Source organism: Aquarana catesbeiana, linkage group LG05 (genome assembly GCF_042186555.1).
Source record: "Aquarana catesbeiana isolate 2022-GZ linkage group LG05, ASM4218655v1, whole genome shotgun sequence".
Lineage (NCBI taxonomy): Eukaryota > Metazoa > Chordata > Amphibia > Anura > Ranidae > Aquarana > Aquarana catesbeiana.
Window position 1 is genome coordinate 572,144,157 of NC_133328.1, and position 24,853 is coordinate 572,169,009.

Consider the following 24,853-nt stretch of genomic DNA (forward strand, 5'->3'; position numbering starts at 1 on the left):
AACGAACTGCACTTCTGTGATCCACAGCTTTGACTCTACTTCTCCCTTAAACTGCAGATAATTCTATAACATGGCCATAGGTCAAGCTATACAACGCAACATTAAAGGGAGCCTGAGAAAAATATCAGAGTGTTGTTGACTATTGTTCTGAAGGTGCTATCTAGTCTGTTTTAACATGGTAATCCTGTAAACACTTGTTTTGTCACTGATCTGAGAAGATCAGTTTGTTTTTTTTTCACCTCACTTCCTGTATATTTTTTCTGGTTCAATGGTATGTCATCTTCCCTTCAATACCATGTTTGTTTGTTTTTTGAGTTTTTTTCTTTTTTTTCTTTTTTTTTTTTAACCTGACTTTGCAGGTTATTTAGCATTTGATAAGATTTAGGCTTAGAATCTATAGCAGTTAGCATTTATCTCTACCATCTACGGGTGGATTAGGTACCTGCCCAAGAGTGTGTCCTGGGTCAGTATACCATGTGTGAAAAAGCTAAAGAGCCGTACGCCAGTGATATCATGGTGCTGAAAGCAATTTTATTCACGTTTACACAGTCCAAGCTGTCACATCCCGCATGTGATACTGTCTTATTATAACTCTTTTTGCCTTTACGGGTTTAGTCATACAGGCTCGGTTGTGTGGCCCTTTTTCTTTTTGACATGAAGATTAACACTTTTTTTTTGCCTAAGAACTGCCTAGATACACTATTTGCCATGTTTTCAATGGGTCAGCTTCCTCAGATTTGCATTGGTAGAAAGAGTAGTAAAGCACAGCCATCCGCACTGCAAAGCAGTAAGCCTAGTCTGCGTATTTAATGAGTAGCTATTTCAGCTCTCGAAAACATACGTGCGTTGTCGCACTTCCCTTTGTGCTTGCCTACAATTCCTAGCTTGGTAGTTTTATATAAATACAGCCAAAGCAAAAAAAAAACATCTGATAGTGTTCAGACGTGGGCTAGAGAGAAAAAGACCTCTGGCTGCTGTAACTAAAGAAGCAGCTAAGCAAGCATGACCTGTGCTTGATTAGCTGCAGAGCCATTAGGGAGCCTTTAGGACCCCTGATGTCTCTCTAAAGAATACCTTTCACCTGCCCATGCTATCTCGATAAGGGGCTTCTTAGCCCCTTGTAATAACAATAAATCTAAATGGAAAATAAGTGTTAAAATATTAATTTATAATGAAATAAAAATTCACTTCAATGTAAAAATCACATTTCATTGACTTCATGGCAGAAACACCCCCTTGTGACTTCAAAGCAAAATCGCATCCCACTGACTTCAATGCAAAAATGCCAGCCACACTAATTAAAGTGATTTGTAGTCCTTCTTTTTTTTTTTTTTCCCAATAAAAATAACTAGACGTGCACTGCTGAAAAATGTGTTAGTTTTCATTTCATTTGTTTGTTTTTTTTTTTTTTTTTTCGTTTTTCGGGTCATTTGTTATAATCGCAATTCATGAATTCATAAAAATTTGTCAATTTGAAAATCTGAAAATAAGAAAGAAAACACAAATTCAAAAGAATAACTAATTATTATTAAATTATAAATTATTAAAGAGAGACTTGTCTGTGCTAATAAAAAAAGACTAAAGAAATGACAAAGTATAATAAATAGGCCCATAGTAGCAATTAAAAATTGCAAAACCTTAACGCGAGATTTCAAGATTATCTGTACTGAACATATTTTTCAATTTTTTGCATTCCGTTTAGCAGCCAAGAGTAGAAGTTTAGAACATAATATTTAGGCCCCTTTCACACAGATGGAGCGTTCAGGTCTGCCTGTCAGTTTTTTAGGCGGACCTGAATGGGCGCTCTATGCAGGTCTATGGAGCGACGAATGTCAACGGTGACCATGTCCGCTGATATCCAATCTGCTAAAATCAGACGGATGACGATACATTCGCATCCGTCCTGGCGGATCGGATGAGATCTAATGAAAACTGACATGCTGTCCGTTTTTGTCTGATCCCGAATCAGTGGGGCTCTCCCCGCTCAGTGAGCAGAGACGGACTTGTCATCCACCAGCTCAGCGGAGATCAACGGAGAGATGAGCAGATCCACCTCATGTGAATGAATGTGTGAATGAGTGTGTGATTTATTCCACCCCATTACCTTTCATTGTAGAAAGCCCTGCACTCTGAGATTGATGCACACTTGTAATGGTCACTCTCCACCAAATAAATGAACATTAGTTACCGTTGCTTACCCTCCTCTCCTTTGTACATCTCTGATCTCCCCAACAGATCGGTGGGATTGATCAGGTGCATGTTTGAAAAATAGTGCATGCAGGAAATCTCTCTTTTGTAATTGAGTATGTTGGATGTTTATCAGGATGTTGGTGCCCAGTGTTGTAGCCATAAATCAGAGGTTTGTTCTGAGCTTCCCAGATTCCATGCAGCTGTAATTCACGATCATGTAGGGCAATGAATGTTCAGGATGATAAAATGCACCTTTTTATGGCACTGGCTGCACATTGCAGATGAGCTGGCCAAGTAAGTACATGAGTTTTGTCTTATCACGGACTGCGTTTTGGCATATTGTTTTTGGGAAACATGTTTCCTGCGATAGTATTGTCGTAACTGTTATAAATATAGCTATTAAATTTGTATGTGGACCTGTCAAATAGCACTGAGAACCCTGCAATTAAAACAAAATAATTAAAAACTGAAATGCAACATGTACCATGTCCCTCTTTTTCCCAAATATTCATTTTTTTAGTAAAAGTTTTACACTAAATGGCATGTGACCGATTTTAGTCTAATCTGAAGTGTGTGGTGTAGACTGATACCAGCTGCCCAAGAAGCAGAGATGACAGAGCAGTCCATAATTTAATCAAACAATTTTAAAGGGATAGTTCACCTTTACCACAAAACTGCCTATGCAGATAAGGGGCATCTATAGATAAAAACAAACTGGGCAGCTCTGACTAAAGTTGAATAATGTTCTTACTATGGGTGTAGGCCATTATATACCTTTATAAAGTCTGACTGGAATACTCCAAGGATGTTGCCAAGTGAGGCCTAATTGTCACTGCTCACCTCCACCATCACAGGACTGAGCTCTCAAATGGTGAGGAGAGAAATCAGGGGAGAGAGCCTATGTGAGGAGGTCTGAATCAGAGAAAGAGCTCACTCCTGTGATGGCGGAGGTGACAAGTGATGATTAGGCCTCACTTGGCAACATCCTGGGAGTATTCCAGTCAGGTTTTATACGGTTTGTAAATGGCCTACACCTATAGCAGTGATTTTTAAACTTTTTATTCTGAGCACCCAAAATAAGAAAATTGATACTGTACGTGTGTGGTGTGTTTTTAGTAAAAAAAAAAAAAAAAAAAAGTCAGGAAAGCCATACAGTGACAAACCATGGCCTTATAATTACAAAATGAACACGTAAGTAGTAATAAACGCTGCTTCTTACCCATATATCATTGAGGCTGTGCATTGATTGCACGAGGATCTCTGCAGAATGTTTTTTTGTTACTGTTATGAGGCTGGCTATTTACCCACAGCTACTGTCTTTCAAGTTGCTTCTGCCTTAAACAACCTACCAGCCCTTGGTAGAAGCACAGTTTGTGTGTTTTTTTTTTTTTTTTTTTTTTTAAGCTTTGTTTCTCATTGAATAATTTCTTGGGTTTATTTTAATGCTGTGGGTGTTTTGGTAAAAACATGGGTTTTGTATTACTAGAATTAAAGATTTCATTACTAAGAACTTCCCCATTTCTGTAACCTATTGTGAAGCCAAGAAAAGTAAAATCTTCAATGTATTGTCTATTCGAAGTAGAAATGTTCAACTTCTTCACCTCCAAATCTTTTCTGGGTGATTGTCTCCTGTCCCGTCTCCGTTATACATGTCTGTGCTGTATTCCTAGTTGGTGACTCACAATTGATCGGCTAATTTCACACTTGGGCACAAAGTCAAGTGGTGACTCAACTTTGTTCCCAAGATAATGTTCATATTCCCATCATACACATTCCTGGATCAGGCTATAACGTAGCAGAAGTAGTAGTTAACATATTTTTTTATTATAACCTTGCAGCAAATATGTTTTTTTTTTTTAAATGAAATCGGGCTTTTCGTTTCAATGTTCCTCTACGAATATTGTCCATTGGTTCAGACAGGAGCAACAGTTTCCGTTCACCACTTTCCACACCTGGCTGCTGCAAGAACCTTTGTAACCCCATTAATATGACATCACTTGTAATAGGATTATTTTCTAAAGCGTGTATTATATAACATTTAAGCTGCCTGGCGTACAAAACATGGACAAAGCAAACCTTCAATTTGGAAGGCATCCATAACTGGATTTGGGATGTTATTTATTGTGAAGCATGGATGCTTTCTCTTTTAAATTACTTTTAGTTTGTAGTAATGCATCACTTCGTATACCAAGCTATAAATCTGCCTTCTTCTCAAGAACATTTTCTGCACGATCGACATGTGAAAACACCGACTGCTTTTTTTTTTTTTTCTTTTTTTTTTTTTCCCAACAACAAAATGACTACCTCAAATTTGTTTAAAAGATGTCTGCATATATTGGTTATTTTTTATGGGGCTTGTGGAAGAATATGACAAAAGATACTATAAGAAATAAAACCTGCTTGATCACAACTTTAAAAATACATTTAGGGATATTTTTAATGCATACATAGCTGGGTTGAGTATGGGAGGGTGCATAAGTTTAATTAAGGCTAGAGAGGTTGGCCATGTATGCTTGTAAATAAAGTACATTTTGGCTGTTAAAATAATACTTAACCCTAGCTGTCGTCCTAACGTTTATCCAACTTTTAGAAACAATCCTCTGTAACCCCAACTTTTATTCTTAAGCCAGTCATAGGGTGGTGCAGGAGCTGTCCCTGCCTGGAGAACACAGTTATTAATTCTAGTGGCCATAGCCGCTGGCAATAATCGCATGTAAAAAGCCAACATGCTGGTTCTACCTAAGTCAATGGATGGATCAACTTGGGTACAATCAACCTGCTCCTAGATGGTTCCAATTTCGTCCTGTTTAGCAGATATAGAGATTTTAACCCTCTATGACGTAAGACCAAAAACTTATCAATAGACTATCAGCCCAAAAGGTTGAGTTGTGTCAAAAATATCAGCAATTAAAATGGTTCACTGCGCAATGGGCAATGGAATCCGTATCCAATGCTCCATGTTTTAAAGCCTATTTCATAATAACTGGAACATAAAGTGATAGATGAAATCATTTTTCAGTGTAATTTATTAAACTTAGCAAGCTATTAAAAATCTGAAGCCCCAAGCATTCCAGATAATAGATTCCATATCTGCACTATTCATAGTGAAGTGTTTACTGCACATCTAATCTGTTCAACATCTGTCCACAGCCAGTCAATAATGCATCTGGGACATGAGTACAAGCCGTGTACAGGGACCTTAACAAATAAATGTTATTGGACTCCATCACTAACATTGGCTTTCTGTTGTTCTCGATGTCCTCCAGTTCTAAGCAAACCATATTCTAGCTGCCTGTGTGCACATCTAAATCCTCAAAGCTCTGTTGTGAAATATCTACACTGCTGTAATTGAATAATTTGGGTGTTAATCATTGTGTTCTAGAAACCCTCTCAGCAATAAATCATTGGTCTTCTGCAAGATTACAGGGTTACATAAAGCTGTACATCACTGTACCACAGGAAAATTAAATTTAAACCATGTGAAACTTGTATGGTCTAATGCATACCATTTGTCAGAGATAATAGTCATGAAGCTTAGATTGGTGTATTGCATGTCTGTGTTTGCTTGCTTTTGTATAATTCGATTACCTGTAAATGTGTACAATCCCTACTTAAATGTCTTTACAATTACAAGATAAATGTTGCAATACAGAGTGCAGCTTGTCTTGCTCTTCTTTTTTTTTTTTTAATTTAACTTTATTTTATACAAATGCCAATATACAATATTACAAAACGCATCCTACCAACACCCATTGTTTTAACTTAGCATTATACCTTATAACCAACCCCCCACCCTCAAAACCCCCCCCACAGCCCACCCTAGCCTCTCTCGCACTTAAGGATCAGTCAAAAACTTTTATTTTTACTTGTATCGACCAATTTCCCCGTTATTTTCTATTCACAATATACCTCCACGTACCTCCACGTCTGTTTAAACTCTCTCCAGCTTTCCCACTTATCTTTTCGATCCTCACTTTCTTCCTCCCCACTATACTTTAAATTCTCCAGATTATATGTTTTCTCTATACTAGTTATCCAATCCCGGATTTTGGGGCTTTCTTTTTCCTGCCATTTTTTGGGTATAAGACTATTCGCCTCATTTATCATATGGGGGATTATTGATGTTGTGTATTGCCTTACTGAATCTTCCACGCCGTGGAACAAACATACTCATGGGTCTTCAGGTATTGTTTTATTAGTAATTTCCTTCATTATTTCCAAAACCTTTTTCCAGAACTTTTTAATTACAGGGCAATCCCACCACAAATGTGCCATTGTTCCTACAGCCATACAGCCTCGCCAACATTCCTGGGATTTCTCCGGTTGAACTTTACCTAATTTGTCCGGGGTTGCGTACCACCTTGTTAGGCATTTATAGTTCATCTCCATCGTCCTTGTATCGATGGCGGAGCTATCCAATTCATTGGCTCCAATTCCTTTTCCCATTTTTTAGGAATGGCGGGACCTCCGTTTACTCCATTGCTATTAGTATTTTATATATCCGGGATATGTTATTTCTTTAATTTTCCCTCATACAAAGCCGCTCAAGTGGCCTTAAATCATCCCCAGATCTTAACGGTTGAGGCAGTTTCTCGACAAAATGCCTCATCTGGCGGTACCGCCATTCTTGTCTTGATAACTATAAAGCTGGCCATAGATGGGTCAGTTTTTTTTTGTTTTCATTCAACCAGCGAGTTGAGTAAAAAAATTGACCCAGTTCCCCCATCCACACATTTGAGGTGGATGAAGGAAATCATCCCCGTTGAGTCATTGTATTCTGACAGTGGGGAGACTTCCACACGTCAGAATACACAGATTAATTATAGCCTGCAGTGCTGATCATGAGGGCATTTTTCAGCAGGGTAGTTGTACAGAGGTCGATTAGTAGATTGACTGACTTCTGTACAACTACAGTGCCTGTACATGCATTAAAATGTTTTGAGGGAATTATTGTTACACTACCATCCATGTTGTAAACTGTAAGTTCCATTAGCAATAACCAATGTTGACTGATTAGGGCTGTTTGGGTGCTTAATTTAGTTGCATAGAGATCCCACAAAGAAGAAAATATGTATAAAAACTTTCCATATTCCATGTCCAGACAGGTATTAGCAATTACGTTAATTAGCATACTACAATGCTGTGAAAAAGTATTTGCCCCCTTTCTGATTTTTTTTTTTGCATATTTGTCACATTTAAGTGACTGAGATCAGCAAAAAAAATTTATTATCACACAAAGATAACCTGAGTAAATGCAAAATGCAGTTTTTAAATAATTTAATTTATTAAGGCAAAAAAGCTGTCCAAATCTGCCTGGCTTTATGTGAAAAAGTAATTGCCCCCTAAACCTAATAACTGATTGCGCCACCCCTGGTGGCAACAACTGCAATCAAGCGTTTGCGATAACTGGCAATGAGTCTTTCACATTGCTGTGGAGCAATTTTGGGCCACTCTTCTTTGCAGAATTGTTTTAATTCAGCAACATTGGAGGGTTTTCCAGAGGTTTGAGGTCACGAACTGATGGCCGGACATTCTCCTTTACGATTTTCTAGTAGAGCTCAGAATTCATGGTTCCATCAATTATGGTAAGTCATCCAGGTCCTGAAACGTCAAAGCACCCCCAGACCATCACGCTACCACCACTGTGTTGACTGTTGGTATGATGATCTTGTTATGAAATTCTGTATTCGTTTTATGCCAGATGTAACAGGACGCACACCTTCCAAAAAGTTAAACTTTTGGCTTATCAGTCCACAGAATATTTGCCTAAAAGTCTTGGGGATAATCAAGATGTTTTTTGGTAAATGTGAGATGAGCCTTTGTGTTCTTTTTGGACAGCAGTGGCTTTGGCCTTGGAACTTTCCCATGGATGCCATTTATGCCCAGCCACTTTCTTATTGTTGAATCATGAACACTGATCTTACCTGAAACAAGTGAGGCCTGCAGTTCTTTTAGATGTTGTTCTGGGTTCTTTTATGACCTCCTGGATGAGTCGTCGTCATGCTCTTGGAGTAATTTTTGTAGGCCGGCCACTCATGGGAAGGTTCACCACTGTTCCAAGTTATCTCCATTTGTGGGTAATGGCTCCCCCCGTGGTTCATTGGAGTTCTAAAGCCCTAGAAATGGCTTTGAAACCCTTCCTAGACCAATACATGTACATTACTTTGTTTTTGTTCTTGAATTTTTTTTTAGATTGTGGCATGATGTGTGGCTTTTTGTGATCTGTTAACATGCTTCACTTTGTCAGACAGCTTCTATTTATATGATTTCTTGATTCAGCAGGTCTGGCAGTAATCAGGCCTGGGTGTGGCAAAAAGAACTTTAACTCAGCTTTCCAAAAAATTGTGGTTAATCACAGTTCATTCATGATTCAGCATGGGAGGGGGCAATTACTTTTTCACATAGGGCCGGGCAGGTTTGAACAGCTTTTTTCCCTTAATAAATGAAATAATCATTTAAAAACTGCATCTTGGAATTACTCGGGTTATCTTGTGTAATAATAAAATTTGTTTGATGATCCAAATCATTTAAGTGTAAGAAATATGCAAAAAAAAAAAAAAAAAATTAGGAAAGGGGCAAATACTTTGTTATACCCTGCACCCATAATGTTTAGCAATAGGAGCACATGGACAAGGGAGGAAAGTGTCATCTACCACTCTGTATGGGTGATTCTATAGTCATGTGTGTAGATATGTCATCAGCACACCAAGGATTCCTCAAAAGGGTCCAAAGCTTTATTCACATGGTCAGACTGTATACACACACAATTTTTCGGAGCTACGCAGGGCCCCTTCATCAGGCAAGTGACAAAGTGCAGCACAGACCACCAAGTATTTAACAAACTATCCAACAATCAATGCAAACAATTGTGGCCTAACCCTGCTCCCTGACATCAAAATGACATCATAAACGTGCCTCTACTCGCAGTTTAAATATATGACATAACTGCCAAGAGCAAAGATGCAATTGGTAAAAAAAATAGCAATCAAGAACTACAGTAGGCAATAAACCTATGGAGAAAGATGCTGGTCACTTTTTAGAGTTAAAAATGTATTTGTTTAAAAAACGAGTCTGCTGGCTATACCAAGCTGCAGGCCATACAGTCCTGGGATACTGTGTATTCACGTTGCGTAACTGCAGGGAGGCGTGTCATTCATACACCCCCCCACCCCCATGCTGTACACGCCGGGGCGCACATGTAGTAGCTGTAAATCGCTCGGGCAGGCCGCATGCCCAGCAACACCGAACAGCCGCCAGAATGTCATGTGGGCTGCACAAATGAGAAAAAGGAGCAAATGCAGAGCTTTGGAAGGGAACTGAAACTGAGCATGCTCCATAGAGGACATCAGCTGGTCTACACAATTTAAGGCTGCAGTGGAGACAGAAGATGGGAGGGACAGCCAAAGGCAGGATCACTCTACACAAAGCAAATGCTGTAGTGGCTTTGTGAGTATGAACACTGTTCTATAGCATGTAATGAGCGTTTTTCTTATTCTGGGTTTAATTCACCTTTACATGCACTAATTTCTGGGTTAAGTCTACCCCTGTAGCTAATCCTCATCAACTGTCCCACTGTTCTATTTGAATGCCTCAACAACCAGTACCAGTGTTTTCATCTGATAAAACACCTCAGATGAAAAATCGTAATACTCAGGAAGCCAATAATTATTGTATTGGTGATTTGAGTATTTCCAATTGTATAATTTTTAGCTTATACTTTTGAGGTACACTCTGAATAATTCTTCTAAACATCATTGGAAAAAGCTGAATAAAGTATAGATCTGTTATTTCAAAGGTTACAGTCCATTAACCTCCATGTCCAGCTGTGTAACTACCAAGGCTATCGAGAATTCACAGGATCTACTCCCACACTTACATTTTACAGTTAAGCAAGAAGTGTATTAACATTGACATGTAATTTCGCACATTAATATTTAATCTCTTCATTTAGGCTATCTTAGAAATTTGACTAAAGCAGCTTAGCAGTTGGCATGCTGCTGTAAAATGCTATTTTTTGGAAACTGGAACATACAGTGAGATTTAGTGAGCGGTCCACAAAGTTTGTGTAAAAGATTTTGCGTGTTAAGGCCTATTAATTTGCTGTCAGTTCATTTTAATTTACAGAGGGCTGCAATATGATTAAAGGCAAAACCTTTTTTTTTAATTTATTTTTTTTTAAATGAAACTTAAAAAGTTTCATTTAGCGTGAAGAGGGATTAGAACACCATTTTGGGTTGACATCAGAACAGTAATAGAGGGGAAATCTTCCAATGTGGACACTAGTTCTGGTGACCCTGGTGTGGGAAGGATTTTTCTCTTACGTTCTGTTTGGCTATGAGGACAGGAAATTAACGGAAATCTCCCCATTGGGACACAGATGGCAAAAAGTACCTGACGGGTTATAACTCTTTTATTCTAGCCAAAATGAAAGGGAAAAAAAAAGTATGCCTAAAAAGGTTATGCTTCACTACTTCTAATGCCGCGAACACATGATCGGAATTTCCCTCGGAAAAACCTTGGATGGATTTCTAACGGAATTCCGCTCACGCTTGCCTTGCATGTACATGGTCACACAAAAGTTTCTCTGAACTTTCGACCGTCAAGAACGCGGTGACGTACAACACTACGACGAGCCGAGAAAATGAAGTTCAATGCTTCCGAGCATGCGTCGAATTGTTTCCGAGCATGCGTAGGAATTTTGCGCGTCGGAATTGCTATAGACGATCGGAAGTTTAATCGAATCGGAAAAATAGTGAACCTGCTCTCAATCTTTTTTTTTAGCGGAAATTCCGACAGCGAAGTCCGATGGAGCATACACACGGTCAGAATTTCCAATCAAGAGCTCACATCGGACTTTTTTTTTTGTCGGAATTTCCCATCGTGTTTACACTGCATAAGAAGCACTACGGTAGAATCTACAGGATTTAAGGTGAACTTGTCTTTTAGGTACGTTGGTAAACTAGCTTCATATGGTGATATGTGGCACCATCTGAATATTCTAATTTGAAAAATCCCACATTGCATTTGAGCAGTGGAGATATGTTTTCTGGATTAAGTTTTGCATTAAATTTTTTTTTTTGTGTTTTGATGGAGCCCTATTAAGGTTAGCTAGTGGGACCTGATGATGAGTCTTGCTATTATCGTTTGAGGTTCATTCATAAACTTTACTAGAAACCAGTTTTGCACATACCTTGCAGACTGGAGGTACATTTGTATGCAGATTTCAAAAGCTCAAGCTTGGGCAGCCACAGTTCACGCCTCACTATTGAGGCTTCCAATCGGAGCTATTTACAAATCGGAAGGGTGCAAAGAGCAAGGTTAACTTCAGAAAATGAAGTCACTATTTGCAAGGTAAAGTACATAACAGTACATGGTGTCTAGCCTCCATGTCTGCTGGCAGTTAAGTCATTTTGGGACATGTTGCAGTTTGGTAGCCACAATATTTCCAATTTTGCTGTGTTTCAACATTGTTTTTTAAAGCAAATGAAATGAAGAATCCTTGTTTTCCAGCCTAATGCCAATATAGACAAAACCCCAAGCCGCCATTCACAGAGTATTTTTCTGCTTGTTTCCCTATGCCTGACTACACTGAAACCAATTCTAATTGTCCCTGTTTATACTTGTGCAATCAGTCACCCTGCCCCCTTTGCAGAAGCTTCAAAATCACCACACTCTACTCATGTGTGAATGCAGGCTAAAGTGACCACAGACTCCAGAGGAACATCTCCGCTAGGGGTTAATTCAGCTTTTTACCACCTCTTTGCTGGGTTATGCTCAAATAACATATATGCCCAGAGTATCCAGCCAGCATTGTCCTGCTGTAATCTAGCTTTTAAGATTGCGGAAGGAGGAGGGTTTCAAAGTGCTTTTTGTTTGGGAGTGAAGGACCACTTTAAAACAAACACGTGGGCATCGTATGGTTTAAAGTACTTCTCGTGAAGGGACCCTAAACCCTTAATTTCTAGGGGGCATCAGACATTTTAAGAGCCAACACAATAATAGGTCAACGGGGGAAGTACCGTATGTAGCATTTCAGATGACCCCCAGTGTTTAGGAGTCTGGGCTGCTCTGTGAAGGATTGGAACTTGTAAAAGCCTAGGAAAATATGTGCTTGTTAAAGTCTTAAATTTAAAAGCTTATTGTACTCATAAGTTTACTTGAAATTACTCATGTCCAAACAAAGTTTTTTTGATTTGGCCAATAGAATCTGGTTAAAGCCCAATAATGGCCAACATATATATATTTTTTGTTTGGATAGAGTCAGGGAGGTGTTTGATTAGCTTCTGAAATATCCATCATTTGGATTTTTTGAAGCGTGACAACTTTTTAAGGTTAAAGCTGAGTTCTGCTTAAAAAAAAAAAAAAATTAAAGTCAGCAACTACAAATTCTGCAGCTGCTGACTTTTAATAATCGGACACTTGCCTGTCCCAGGGTCCAGCGATGCAGGGGAACGAAGCCCCGCTCGCCTCCCCCTCCTCTCTGCGGTGCCGGCATTGTAACTGTGGGCGCCTGGCTGAGGCTTCACAGCCGGGCACCCACTGCACATGTGCGCGCCGTGACTGGCCGGGCAATCACCTGGGACCTGTGACGTGTCCCAGATGATTGCCAAGAGGGAGGGGGGAGAGGTGATCTCCCTTCCGGTGCCACGGTGCGCCGGGACGAAGTGGAAGCTGGGACCCGGGACCCTCTAAAAAGAGGGTATCCACTCCCCCCAAAAAAAATGACTTGCCAAATGTGGCACGTCAGGTGATCACCTCCCTTAAAGCAGATGTTCCGCTTTTGGGTGGAATTCCGCTTTAAGGAATGTAATGCAATCCAGATTTTTAGGGATGGGGCCAAACCAGGAACATCACGTTGAAATCCTCACCGATGTTGGCCTACATAAATACAAAGCCAGTTGCTTGTTCAGCCCAACAGTGTCTGCCCATAACTGAAGAGCAGGAGCAGAGAACCTCTTTAATAATGTTTTGTGTGAAAACATTAAACTTCTCTTTAAGGAGAGGGATAAGGGCTGACTTAATGGTCAGATATGTTTCATGCGTTGAGCTGTTATCATGGTTTACAGTTTTACATGGTAGATGCTGGGCTTCCAGATGGCCTTGTCACAGTAGGGAAAGGTAACATAGCAATAAGACATTGCAATTTATGGAGAGAAGCGAAACACTTATTTCTGTTCTAGGGCTACTCCATGCAGTCTGTTTATTCTAAGTTTATCATTCATTCAGTATACATCAGCAGAACGCTGCAAATACTGTTCAGAAATTCATACAAAACTATTCCTACAAGGAATCTTGTATACCTCCTATTTACTCCTGGCATTACACTTACACTTTTTGTAAAATAAAATCACAAATTTGTGTATTGAGCTTGTCCCAATCTTTAAATTAAGTCATCATTTTTTTTGTCCGGATTAATGTCTGTGCATCCACTTTTGTTACATAAACCATGGATTTTAATTGGATATATTAGTAGGTCAAAAGGGATGAACAATAGTGTCTTATTACAGCATTGTGAAGTGTGCAAGTGTTTACAGGCTTGATGAGCTCTGGTACAGAGGAGTAGCCTGCGTTTGGGCTGCAGTCACCCTTTAATTTATTCCCTGTGGCACAGTACAGCCTTTGTTTATAGCTGGTTGTAGCAGTCAGACCAGAGATTAAACGGCTGCTTGACTGATTTAAAATAAAATGTATCCTAATTTTTGTACAGGTTTTGCTTCTTATAAATCTGCATAGGTGCTGGGGCTTGTCTATTTTTAATCCATATTCTGTGATTTCACATGACGTGACATTTTATAGAATAATTTCTTTGATTTGTGCCCATACCAAGGCAAGTTCCCAGACATATTTGTGTAGAAGAGTGGTTCTGACTTGTATCCCTGGGGCTGAACTATTGACGCCTTTCTGTTTCCATCCGATTTACAGTTTTAGGTGTACCTGTTTTAAGTGACCCATTTTCATACAGTGTTAACCGTCGGGGTTGGATGTATTCTGTGAACGATCTTCATTTGGAATAATACTTCTGTCCTAGATTTGTGCTTATGTCCTCCCTAACTGGAGCTGCAGTTTTGCGTTTTGAAGCAGCAGGTGTTGATGAATTCGGACTTGGTGCTTCATTCTATAACTAGCATGGACAAGAATCTTTATTTAGGCATGTGATGGTACTCTTCTAATTTCATTGGACAGCTCTCCTCAAGACTGAATGAGAACTTTATAAATACAGTTTTCTACTTTTGGAACTTGCCCCCACTGACACGGAATTGCCTGCCACAATTTATTTAGGTGTGTAATTTCAAGCTTGTTCAGAACCTGCAGTCAAAGGTCCTTTCTGTGACTGGTCTTACACCAATCAGCTATACCATTATCACCACCCACCATAACCTGTCGAGACGTGGACTCCACTGGACCTCTGAAGGTATGCTGTTGTATCTGGCATCAAGCAGATCCTTTAAGTCCTGTAAGTTGTGAGGTGGGGAGTCCATGGATTGGATTTGTTTTTCAAGTACATCTTACAGATGCTCAATTGGATTAAGATCTATAGAATTTGGAGTCCAAGTCAACACCTCTAACTTGTTGTGTTCCTCAAACCATTATCGAATTTATCAGATCAAGCCACCTTCTTTCATTGCTCAGTGGTCCAGTTCTGATGCTCACGATTGTAGACACCTTTTTGTAACCAGCATTAGGTTTTTCAGCAATTTGAGGTACAGTAGCTCTTCTATTTGATCGGATTACACAGGCCAACCTACGCTCCCCACACATCACTGAGCTTTGGCCGCCCATGACCCTGTCGTCAGTTTTCCTACCTTGGACCACTTTTAATCATCCCACAAGAGCTGCAGTTTTGGCGTTGCTCTGAACCAGTCATCTGGCCATTAAAATTTGAATCTTGTCAAAGTCTCTCAAATCCTTACGCTTGCCCATTTTTATGTTTTCAATTCTTTAGCGACAACATGTTCATTTGCTCCCTAATATATCCCACCCACTTTCAGGTACCATTGTCATGAGATAATCGATGTTATTCATTTTACCTGTCAGTGGTCATAATGTTTTGGCTGATTGGTGTATATGTCTATATACTTGAAATTAGGGTTATACCAATACTAGTATCTGTCCCGATACTGAGCATTTACACGAGTACTTGTACAAATGCTCCGATGCTTAATCCGATACCTGGGCAGCCTCACAGATGATCGGTGCGGTGGTGGGGGGGAGTTACAAGCACCGATCTCCCTGTATAGCTTTCAATAAAGCAGCTGACAGATGCTCTATACAGGGAGAGTGGTGCTTGTAACTCCCACTACTGCCGCACTGATGTGCTCCTCTGGTCCCCCTCCATGTCCCCCCTCCGTGTCTTCCTCTGGTCCCCCCCCATGTCCCAGAATTGTCAGGATGGAGAGCGGAGGAAGGAGCTGGTAAATATGTCATTTATCAGCTCCTTCTTTTTCTAAATGAACACTGACTCTGTCCATTTATAACTGAGCATTGTAAATTTGTGTTTACGATGCTTCAGGTTATGAATTGACAGGAGCCTCTGTCTCCTGTCCATTCATCTTCAGTGCAGCTGAGGCTGCAGAGAAAGGGACTGGGGGATCTCTGTCCTCAGTCCCTTTCCCTGTCTCAAAGGGGAGATGTCAGGGAGTTAGACCCCTGATATCTCACAAAAGCCCCCCCCCCGGCAGGGCTAATAAAAAAAAAAAAAAAAAGTGAATAAAATAAAAGAATTGTAATAAATATGTAGATTTGTAAAAAAAAAAAAAAAAACAGACACCCCCCCCCCAAAAAAAAAGAAAGCATTGTAGAATAATAACAATGATACATTTGTAAAATAAAAATAAAACTACTGACACAGTTCAAGCCTCATCAGTGCCACCTATCAGTGCTGCATATTAGTGCCACTGTCGCATGATATTTAAAAAAAAAAAAAAGTATCGGTACTCTTAAAGTGGTATTGGTGCAACCCTACTTGCAATGTAAGCGTTGTTTCAACAGTAAGCCTCTATGGGTATTTATCTATAAGCGCCACTTGCATCCAATTGAGAATGCTTACTTGGAAAATGGAAACATTCATATAGCTAGCACTTTGTTTTCCTATTGGAAAGAAACCTTTGATTGCATGGTCCTAGTAATCTGGTCATTGATCTCTACATCTCTCACTGCCCAGCTGATTCTCTGTAAGACCTGCCTGTGAAGGATTTCCCTCATGGCTAGTATAGCCCAGCACGGTTTCCAGAGGAATCTGCCTGTGCATGGTTTGTGCACTGCAAGCACTGTGAAATGTGGTAACTGAATGGAAAACAAATGCATAATTTTGTAAATAAATTGTATTATAAAAAATATTTTATTGCGTTATATATAAAGCCCAACTTATGTTTCTCAATTTATATTTTACAGCGGGTGGCTACTACATCAGACAAAGACTTATATATTGATAACACTTCGATTGAAGAGTCTTCAGGAGTATACCCAATTGATGATGATGACTACTCCTCTGGGTCTGGTTCAGGTAATAATATCACCTTAGTCTTTGACAGCTGTTTTTTTTTTTTTTGTTTGTTTGTTTAGTTTCTTATTTATGCTAAGTAGTAGTAGTTAGGCTGAGAAACAATAGTATTTTGAAAAGGATCAGGTTAAGCAGAAAGTTGACAAGCTTCAGCCAAGATTGCCTCCTAGAGCTTACTAAATGCATACTGAAGTAATTCTGAGTATTCTCTATTGGAGCACAAATTTTGATCAAGGTTTTTGATGCCAGTTGTTTTGGTTAATTGTGGTTGGGTGGTAAAGCTTTTAATGCACCATGTTTTAGACATGTTGGTACACATTTTGCTTGAGGTTTAGGGTGCTGGGGCTTAAAAATTAAAAGTTAGGTTCAAGTTTAAGAACAGTCGTGGGCAGCAAATGAAACCAATCAGTGCGCTGCTAATGCAGTCAAACAAGGCGTGTAGACTATGCTAAAATCAGTAAATCCACTCCATTTACCTTCTTTTTGGGTCTTTGTCATTTACTGCAGTCGAATTTCCAAGAACATCTCACTTGGTCAGTGGGTGTTTTCTTTGTTTGTAGAATTCCTTTATTTAGTCAAAAGTTGTATTATACAAACCAAGGCAGGGGTAATGCATGATACAATTACGTAAGTATGCAGGTAACATAGACATCAGAACTACAAAGGCAGCTCAACAAATTAGAACATACAGGAGTTCAAAGCCGGGCAGGTATAAACGTAACTGAGAGGGCGCAGTGGTAGACATCGTCAAAGTTCCCAGCCTATATAGAAAAGCCCATAGTAATGCAACCTTTTGGGATATAAAGTGAGAAATACCAGGGTCAGGAGAGATCCCTCGGTGGTCAGTATAACCCAATAAAGTAGCAAGGTCTAATAGACATGATCGGGTACATAATAACACCAAAGACACTGCAAAGGAGACGTTTCCAAGCTAAATGTGAAAATACAGAGAGGGAGAACAACAGAAGAGGGAATGGATGGAGAAAGGAGAAGGAAAGCACGCTCAGAAGAAAAACAGGGGCAGGAGAAAAATATGAAAGTAACAAGAAAAAGCCACATAAAGACCTTAAGAACCAGAAAAGTGAATTCTCTCGCCGAGAGCCTCGTAACAGGTCCCCGGAAAAATCAGCCTGGGTTGCGAGACCTCCACTAAATAGACATCCGTGAAAAACAAAATCTTGCGTCAGTGAGTCTTTGCAGTGCATCCTGAAAGTATTCACAGCACTTCACTTTTTCTACATTTTGTTATGATACAGCCTTATTCTAAAAACTATTAAATTTATTATTTTCCTCAAAATTCTGCAAACCATACCCCATAATAACAACACGAAAGAAGTTTGTTTTGAAATCTTTGCATATTTATTAAAAAAGAAAAAAAATCACATGTACAGAAGTAGTCACAGCCTTTGCCATGACACTCAAAATTGAGCTCAGGTGTGTCCTGTTTCCGTTGATCATCCTTGAGAGATTTCTACTTGATTGGAGTCCACCTGTGGTTAACTCAGTTGATTAAGCGTGATTTGGAAATGCACACACCTGTCTGTATAACAGTGCATGGCGGAGCACAAACCAAGCAATAAAGTCTAAGAAATTGTCTGTAGACCTCAGAGACAGGATTGCATCGAGGCACAGATATGGTAAAGGGTAAAGAAAAATGTCTGCAGCATTGAAGGTCCCAATGAGCACAGTGGCCTCCATCATTCGTAAATGGAAGAAGTTTGGAACCACCAGAACTCTTCCTAAAGCAGGCCGCCCGGGCAAACTGAGTGATCGGAGGGAGAAGGGCATTAGTCAGGGAGGTGCCAAGAACCCGATGGTCTATATGGTAGAGTGGCCATACGGAAGCCACTCCTCAGTAAAATGCACATGACAGCCCACTTGGAGTACTCTCCCCCTCCCCCCACCTGAAGGACTCTCAGGCCATGAGAAACAAAATTCTCTGGTCTGTTGAAACAAAGATTGAACTCTTTGGCCTGAATGGCAAGCATCTGGTCTGGAGGAAACCAGGAACCGCTCATCACCTGGTCAATACCATCCCTACAGTGAAGCATGGTGGTGGGAGCATCATGCCGAGGGGGGGACTAGTCAGGATTGAGGGAAAGATTAATGCATCAATGTACAGATACATCCTTGATGAAAACCTGCTCCAGAGCGCTCTGGACCTCAGACCGGGGCGAAGGTTCATCTTTCAACAAGACAACGACTCTAAGCACACAGCCAAGATAACAAAGGAGTGGCTATGGGACAACTCTGTGAATGTCCCTGATTAGCCCAGCCAGAACTCAGACTTGACCCTGATTGAACATCTCTGGAGCGATCGGAAAAGAGCTTAGGAGGTCTTGCAAAGAAGAAAGGGAGAAACTGCCCAAATATAGGTGTGCCAAGCTTGTAGCAGCATACTCAAAAAGATTTGAGGCTGTAATTGGTGCCAATGGTGCTTCAACAAAGTATTGAGCAAAGGTTGTGACTACTTAGGTACATGTGATTTTATTGTCAGCGATGTTAATGTGATGTAGCACCTAGCGGAATGAGCAAGAGAGGATACCCAGAAAGAGAAATTTCAGACACGTAATAAAGTATATTTTAAACTTTTTTTTTTTTTTTTTTTTTTTTTTTACTACTACTGCCAACTTTTAAACTATACCCAAAAAACACACCCTACTTGGCCACAAAATCATGCCCCCAGTTTTAACATGCCTTGAAACAAGACTCAAAGACTTTTGGACCAAGATGCAGATATTCAAATTATAAAGACAAAAATGCCTTGGGCCTCATGATCAGAAGAATGATTCAAATTGTGGGTGTGGCCATATTACAGTAACGGTGGTAGGGGCTTAAAGTAATCCTGACCCTATGCTGCTGTGGCTCAGGAGCAAGTAACATATAGAGTGCCAGGGAGTCTGAGTAATGGTGCAGAATTCAGATCAAGACTAAGTAATGCATTGAGAGCAGAGATCAAGTCACAATGCACAGGTTGCAGGGAAAACAATCATCTATATAAAATATATTCTACCTCTCCCTTTTGCTCAGTTGTGGCATCTCAATGATTCCGCCTGGTGAAAGTTCAGCACCTGTCCATCTCCCTCTCTTTATCCCAGTCAATTGCGTGCATCACCAGCACTGTCTTCAAGCACCCAACAGCTTAGAGTAAACTTTACAGCGCACAGATCTGGGCGCAGATTTTTTTTTTTTTTTAATCTTTATTTTGTTTTCAATGTACAAGAGGTACAAAAAAAATAAAGACATAAACATTCCCAATAAAAAACTGGCAAAACAGTCCACTATAGGATTTTAAAAGGGTTCTGCAAACATGTTGTGAGTATAACGCCATCAAATCTATTGCGGAAGACAATGCAGGGAATACAACATTACATGGCTAGGGTGGGGAATGTTAAAACTTAAAAGTGGGTAGAGGGCATGGTAAGAGGAAAGAACAACAAAAGAAAATAGACATAATGTTTGGCCACCAAACATTTTGGAGAGGAGGGAAAAACGGCCCATCCAACTCTAAGATAATTAAAGTAGATAATGAATACAACAAAAATATCTAACACAGTGTATACAAGAATTTTCCTGGTCAGAAAGCCTCAGATAGAAACGTAATCATCAAAACATAGCTCTGCAGTATTCCCTAATTATTGAGTTGTTTATACCAGTCAGAGGAACAGAAATCTATTCCTAGGACCCAACATTTATAGGATTTTGGGTAGATATCTGCACATTGATGCCTCCACTCCTACGCCTCCATAATATCATGTACTTTCAGCAACCACTCTTTAATAGTAGGTGCAGCCAGGGACTTCCAGTGAAGTGGGATAAGGCACTTACCAGCTTTAAGGAGGTGAGGCATCAAGGAGTGTTTATAGGACCCCACCGATTTAGCGGTGTCATGAAATAACATAGGTAGAGGATCATCTGCTATCTGGCATTGTGTCACCTTATTAATCACGTTACGGACATTACTCCCAAAAGATCTGATGACAGGACACTCCCACCATAAATGTAAAAAGGAGCATCTCTGTCCACAGTCCCTCTAGCAAAGATCGGATATTGTCGGAAGTATGCGGGACAATTTGACAGGGCCCCTTAACCACCTAGACAAAAATTTTAAATTGCACTAATGGGTTTTAGCGTTCACAGAAGTGTGTGCTAGCAATTTCTCAATGCTGCTATCCGAGAGTTCTCTACCCAATTCCTTCTCCCATTCTCTAACGTAATAGGGGATTGTAGTGGTCAATTTCTCCAGAAAGAGTTTATATAATTTAGAGAGTAAATGGGTTGAGCCCTGTTTTCTAGGCACATGGCCTCAAACTGGGAGAGGGAGCCATTGGTTCTCCTCTCATCCTTTTATTGTTTTACATTTCCTGGAGCCTTCTCCCCAGGATTTGAAAAAGGCCAAATTCTCCCCTGGGGCAAAGGAAGGAAAGCCACCCAATAGAGGAAGTCGTAAGGGCAAACATACCAGGGAAAGTTCTGGGCGCAGATTAAGGATTTCTATGTTTGCCTTTCTTTTTTTACATCTGTAAAGCCAATTCTTTTATACAACTCCCTTGAATGAAACATGCTGGGAGAAATTTGTAGACTGGATGACCTCTCCAAGTTGCTTGGTTGTCTTTGTGATCCAGCCACTTTAGTTCTTTCTAATTCCAATACAAATTACATTTGTGCTAATGTTTAAATGGTTATAGCATTTAGCACAAATGCACACTATTGGAGCCCAGCTGCCTTCTACTAGCAACAAAGAATGCTAGGCCACAGAAGATTTTAGCTGTCTAGTATCCTTTATTGCTGCATAGTAGGTGACACTATTGGCTGAGGCCAATTCCAGCATGTAAAGAATAGTGTGGTGCCCCTGCTGCTGGTTACACACAATTGACTTATACAAGATTTATATAGCGCAAACAGTTTACGCAGCGCTTTACAATATAAAAGGAGACAATACAGTTACAATACAATAAAATACAAGAGGATTAAGAGAGCCCTGCTCAGAAGAGCTTACAATCTAATAGGGTGGGGCAGGTGGTACAAAAGGTTGTAACTGTGGGGAATGAGCTGATGGAAGTGGTAGGAGATTAGTTGGAGACGTGATAGGCTTCCCTGAAGAGATGAGTTTTCAGGGATCGCCTGAAGGTAGCAAGAGTAGGGGATAGCTGGTCCAGTGGAGGTAGTGAGTTCCAGAGGATGGGAGAGGCTCTGGAGAAATCCTGGAGATGAGCATGGGAGGAGGAGACAAGAAAGCTTGAGAGTAGGAGGTCTTGAGAAGAGCGGAGGGGACGATTTTGGTGATATTTCGAGACAAGATTGGTGACGTTGCTCGGGGCAGAGTTGTGAATGGCTTTGTATGTTGTGGTTAGTAGTTTGAATTTAATTCGCTGGGTGATTGGGAGCCAGTGTAGGGATTGGAGGAGAGGGTTGGCAGACACTGAGCGGTTGGTAAGGTGGATAAGTCTGGCAGCAGCATTCATGATAGACTGAAGAGGGGATAGCCTATGGAGTGGCAGGCCAATGAGATGGGAGTTGCAATAGTCAAGGCGAGAGATAACAAGGGAGTGAATGAGGAGCTTGGTGGTTTCATTTGTTAAAAAGGGGCGAGTTTTAGAGATGTTACGGAGGTGAATTTTACAAACTTTTGACAACGATTGGACTTGGGGCTGAAATGACAGAGTCTAGGATTACACCTAGTACCCTGGCGTGAGGGGAGGGGCCGATGGTTGCATTGTTGATTTTGATGGAAAAGTCATGGAGGGGGGCATGTGCAGGGGAGAATATTAATAGCTCAGTTTTAGAGAGATTTAGTTTAAGGAAGTAGTGCGACATCCATGCTGATATGTCAGTTAGTAAGTTAGTAATGCGAGAGGAGACTGAAGGAGTGAGGTGATGAGTAGACAGAGTTGGGTGTCATCGGCGTATAAGTGGTATTGGAAGCCAATCCCAATAAGTGTTTGAAGCCAATCCCAATGAAATTATCTGCAGGCAGAAAGGGCTCCTCCCAATGGCCATCAAAGTGGACATGATCAGAAACTGATTGCCACGAGAATAGGCAGAGCACTAAGTCCACCCACATTGTTGCTAGGCTGTAGGTAGCTTGAGCCCCCTAGTGCCTCTTCTTTTTTTTTTTTTTTTTTAAGGATACAGGCAGCTCAAGCCTCCAAGCGTCCTAGCTACCAGTAATGCACATTTGCACTGTACGCATGTAAACATTCCAGAAACGTTGATATTTATACAATGTATGGGCAACATCTCACGCAGGATTTTGCTGCCTCCTTCGGGTAGAAAGGGCTAGCATTGATGGACAAATCACATTACACAGGGGTGAATGAGCCAAATTGCAGTGTATGTTCAAGCTGACAAACTTGTGTCCATGACATCGACACAATTCTAATCTTTTTGGCTCTATACACCACCACAATGGATTTGAAATGAAACGAACAAGATGTGCTTTAACTGCAGACTTTCAGCTTTAATTCGAGGGTATTTACATCCAAATCAGGTGAACGGTGTAGGAATTATAACAGTTTGTATATGTGCCTCCCACTTTTTAAGGGACCAAAAGTTATAGGACAGATTAACAATCATCCATCAAACTTTCACTTTTTAATACTTGGTTGCAAATCCTTTGCAGTCAATTACAGCTTGAAGTCTGGAACGCATAGACATCACCAGTCGCTGGGTTTCATCCCTGGTGATGCTCTGCTAGGCCTCTACTGCAGCTGTCTTCAGTTCCTGCTTGTTCTTGGGGCATTTTCCCTTCAGTTTTGTCTTCAGCAAGTGAAATGCATGCTCAATCGGATTCAGGTCAGGTGATTGACTTGGACATTCCACTTCTTTCCCCTTAAAAAACTCTTTGGTTGCTTTTGCAGTATGCTTCGGGTCATTGTCCATCTGCGCTGTAAAGCACCGTCCACTGAGTTCGGAAGCATTTTGCTGAATATGAGCAGATAATATTGTCCGAAACACTTCAGGATTCATCCTGCTGCTTTTGTCAGCAGTCACATCATCAATAAATACAAGAGAACCAGTTCCATTGGCAGCCATACATGCCCACGCCATGACACTACCACCACCATGCTTTACTGATGAGGTGGTATGCTTTGGATCATGAGCAGTTCCTTTCCTTCTCCATACTCTTCTCTTCCCATAACTCTGGTACAAGTTGATCTTGGTCTCATCTGTCCGTAGGATGTTGTTCCAGAACTGTGAAGGCTTATTTAGATGTTGTTTGGCAAACTCTAATCTGGCCTTCCTGTTTTTGAGGCTCACCAATGGTTTTCATCTTGTGGTGAACCCTCTGTATTGACTCTGGTGAAGTCTTCTCTTGATTGTTGACTTTGACACACATACACCTACCTCCTGGAGAGTGTTATTGATCTGGTTTTGAGAAGGGTGTTTTCTTCACCAGGGAAAGAATTCCTCGGTCATCCACCACAGTTGTTTTTCCGTGGTCTTCCGGGTCTTTTGGTGTTGCTGAGCTCACCTGTGCTTTCTTTCTTTTTAAGGATGTTCCAAACAGTTGATTTGGCCACACCTAACGTTTTTGCTATCTCTCTGATGGGTTTGTTTTGTTTTTTCAGCCTAATGATGGCTTGCTTCACTGCTAGTGACAGCTCTTTGGATTTCATATTGAGAGTTGACTGCAACAGATTCCAAATGCAAATAGCACACGTGAAATGAACTCTGTACCTTTTATCTGTTCCTTGTAAATGGGATAATGAGGGAATAACACACACCTGGCCATGGAACAGCTGAGCAGCCAATTGTCCCATTACTTTTGGTCCCTTAAAAAGTGGGAGGCACATATACAAACTGTTGTAATTCTTACACCATTCACCTGATTTGGATGTAAATACCCTCAAATTAAAGCTGAAAGTCTGCAGTTAAAGCACATCTCATTTGTTTCATTTCAAATCCATTGTGGTTGTGTATAGAGCCAAAAAGATTAGAATTGTGTCAATGTCCCAATATTTATGGACATGACTGTACGTCTGGCCAGTGCCAACTTTACCAGTAAAAAAAATAAATACCAAATGCATATATTCTACACATGACTTGGAAATATACAATCTTATCTATATTCCTATTGCACGCTTTCCTGGCAAAAAGGCTCATAAAGTGGTGGCTGCAGCGGTTACCAGCTGGATCCTGAAAACATCAAGCAAGTGTACA

The 24,853-nt window shown here is 40.4% G+C and overlaps 1 protein-coding gene across 1 annotated transcript in view; it reads left to right on the plus strand.

Moving 5' to 3' along the window:
* The window catches only part of SDC2 (syndecan 2), a 187,103-nt gene that overhangs the window by 138,551 nt on the left and 23,699 nt on the right, over positions 1 to 24,853 (plus strand). Inside the window, exon 2 of the mRNA XM_073632009.1 lies at positions 16,582 to 16,693. Coding sequence (XP_073488110.1) covers positions 16,582 to 16,693 — 112 coding nt within the window. The remainder of the gene's footprint in view (positions 1 to 16,581; positions 16,694 to 24,853) is intronic.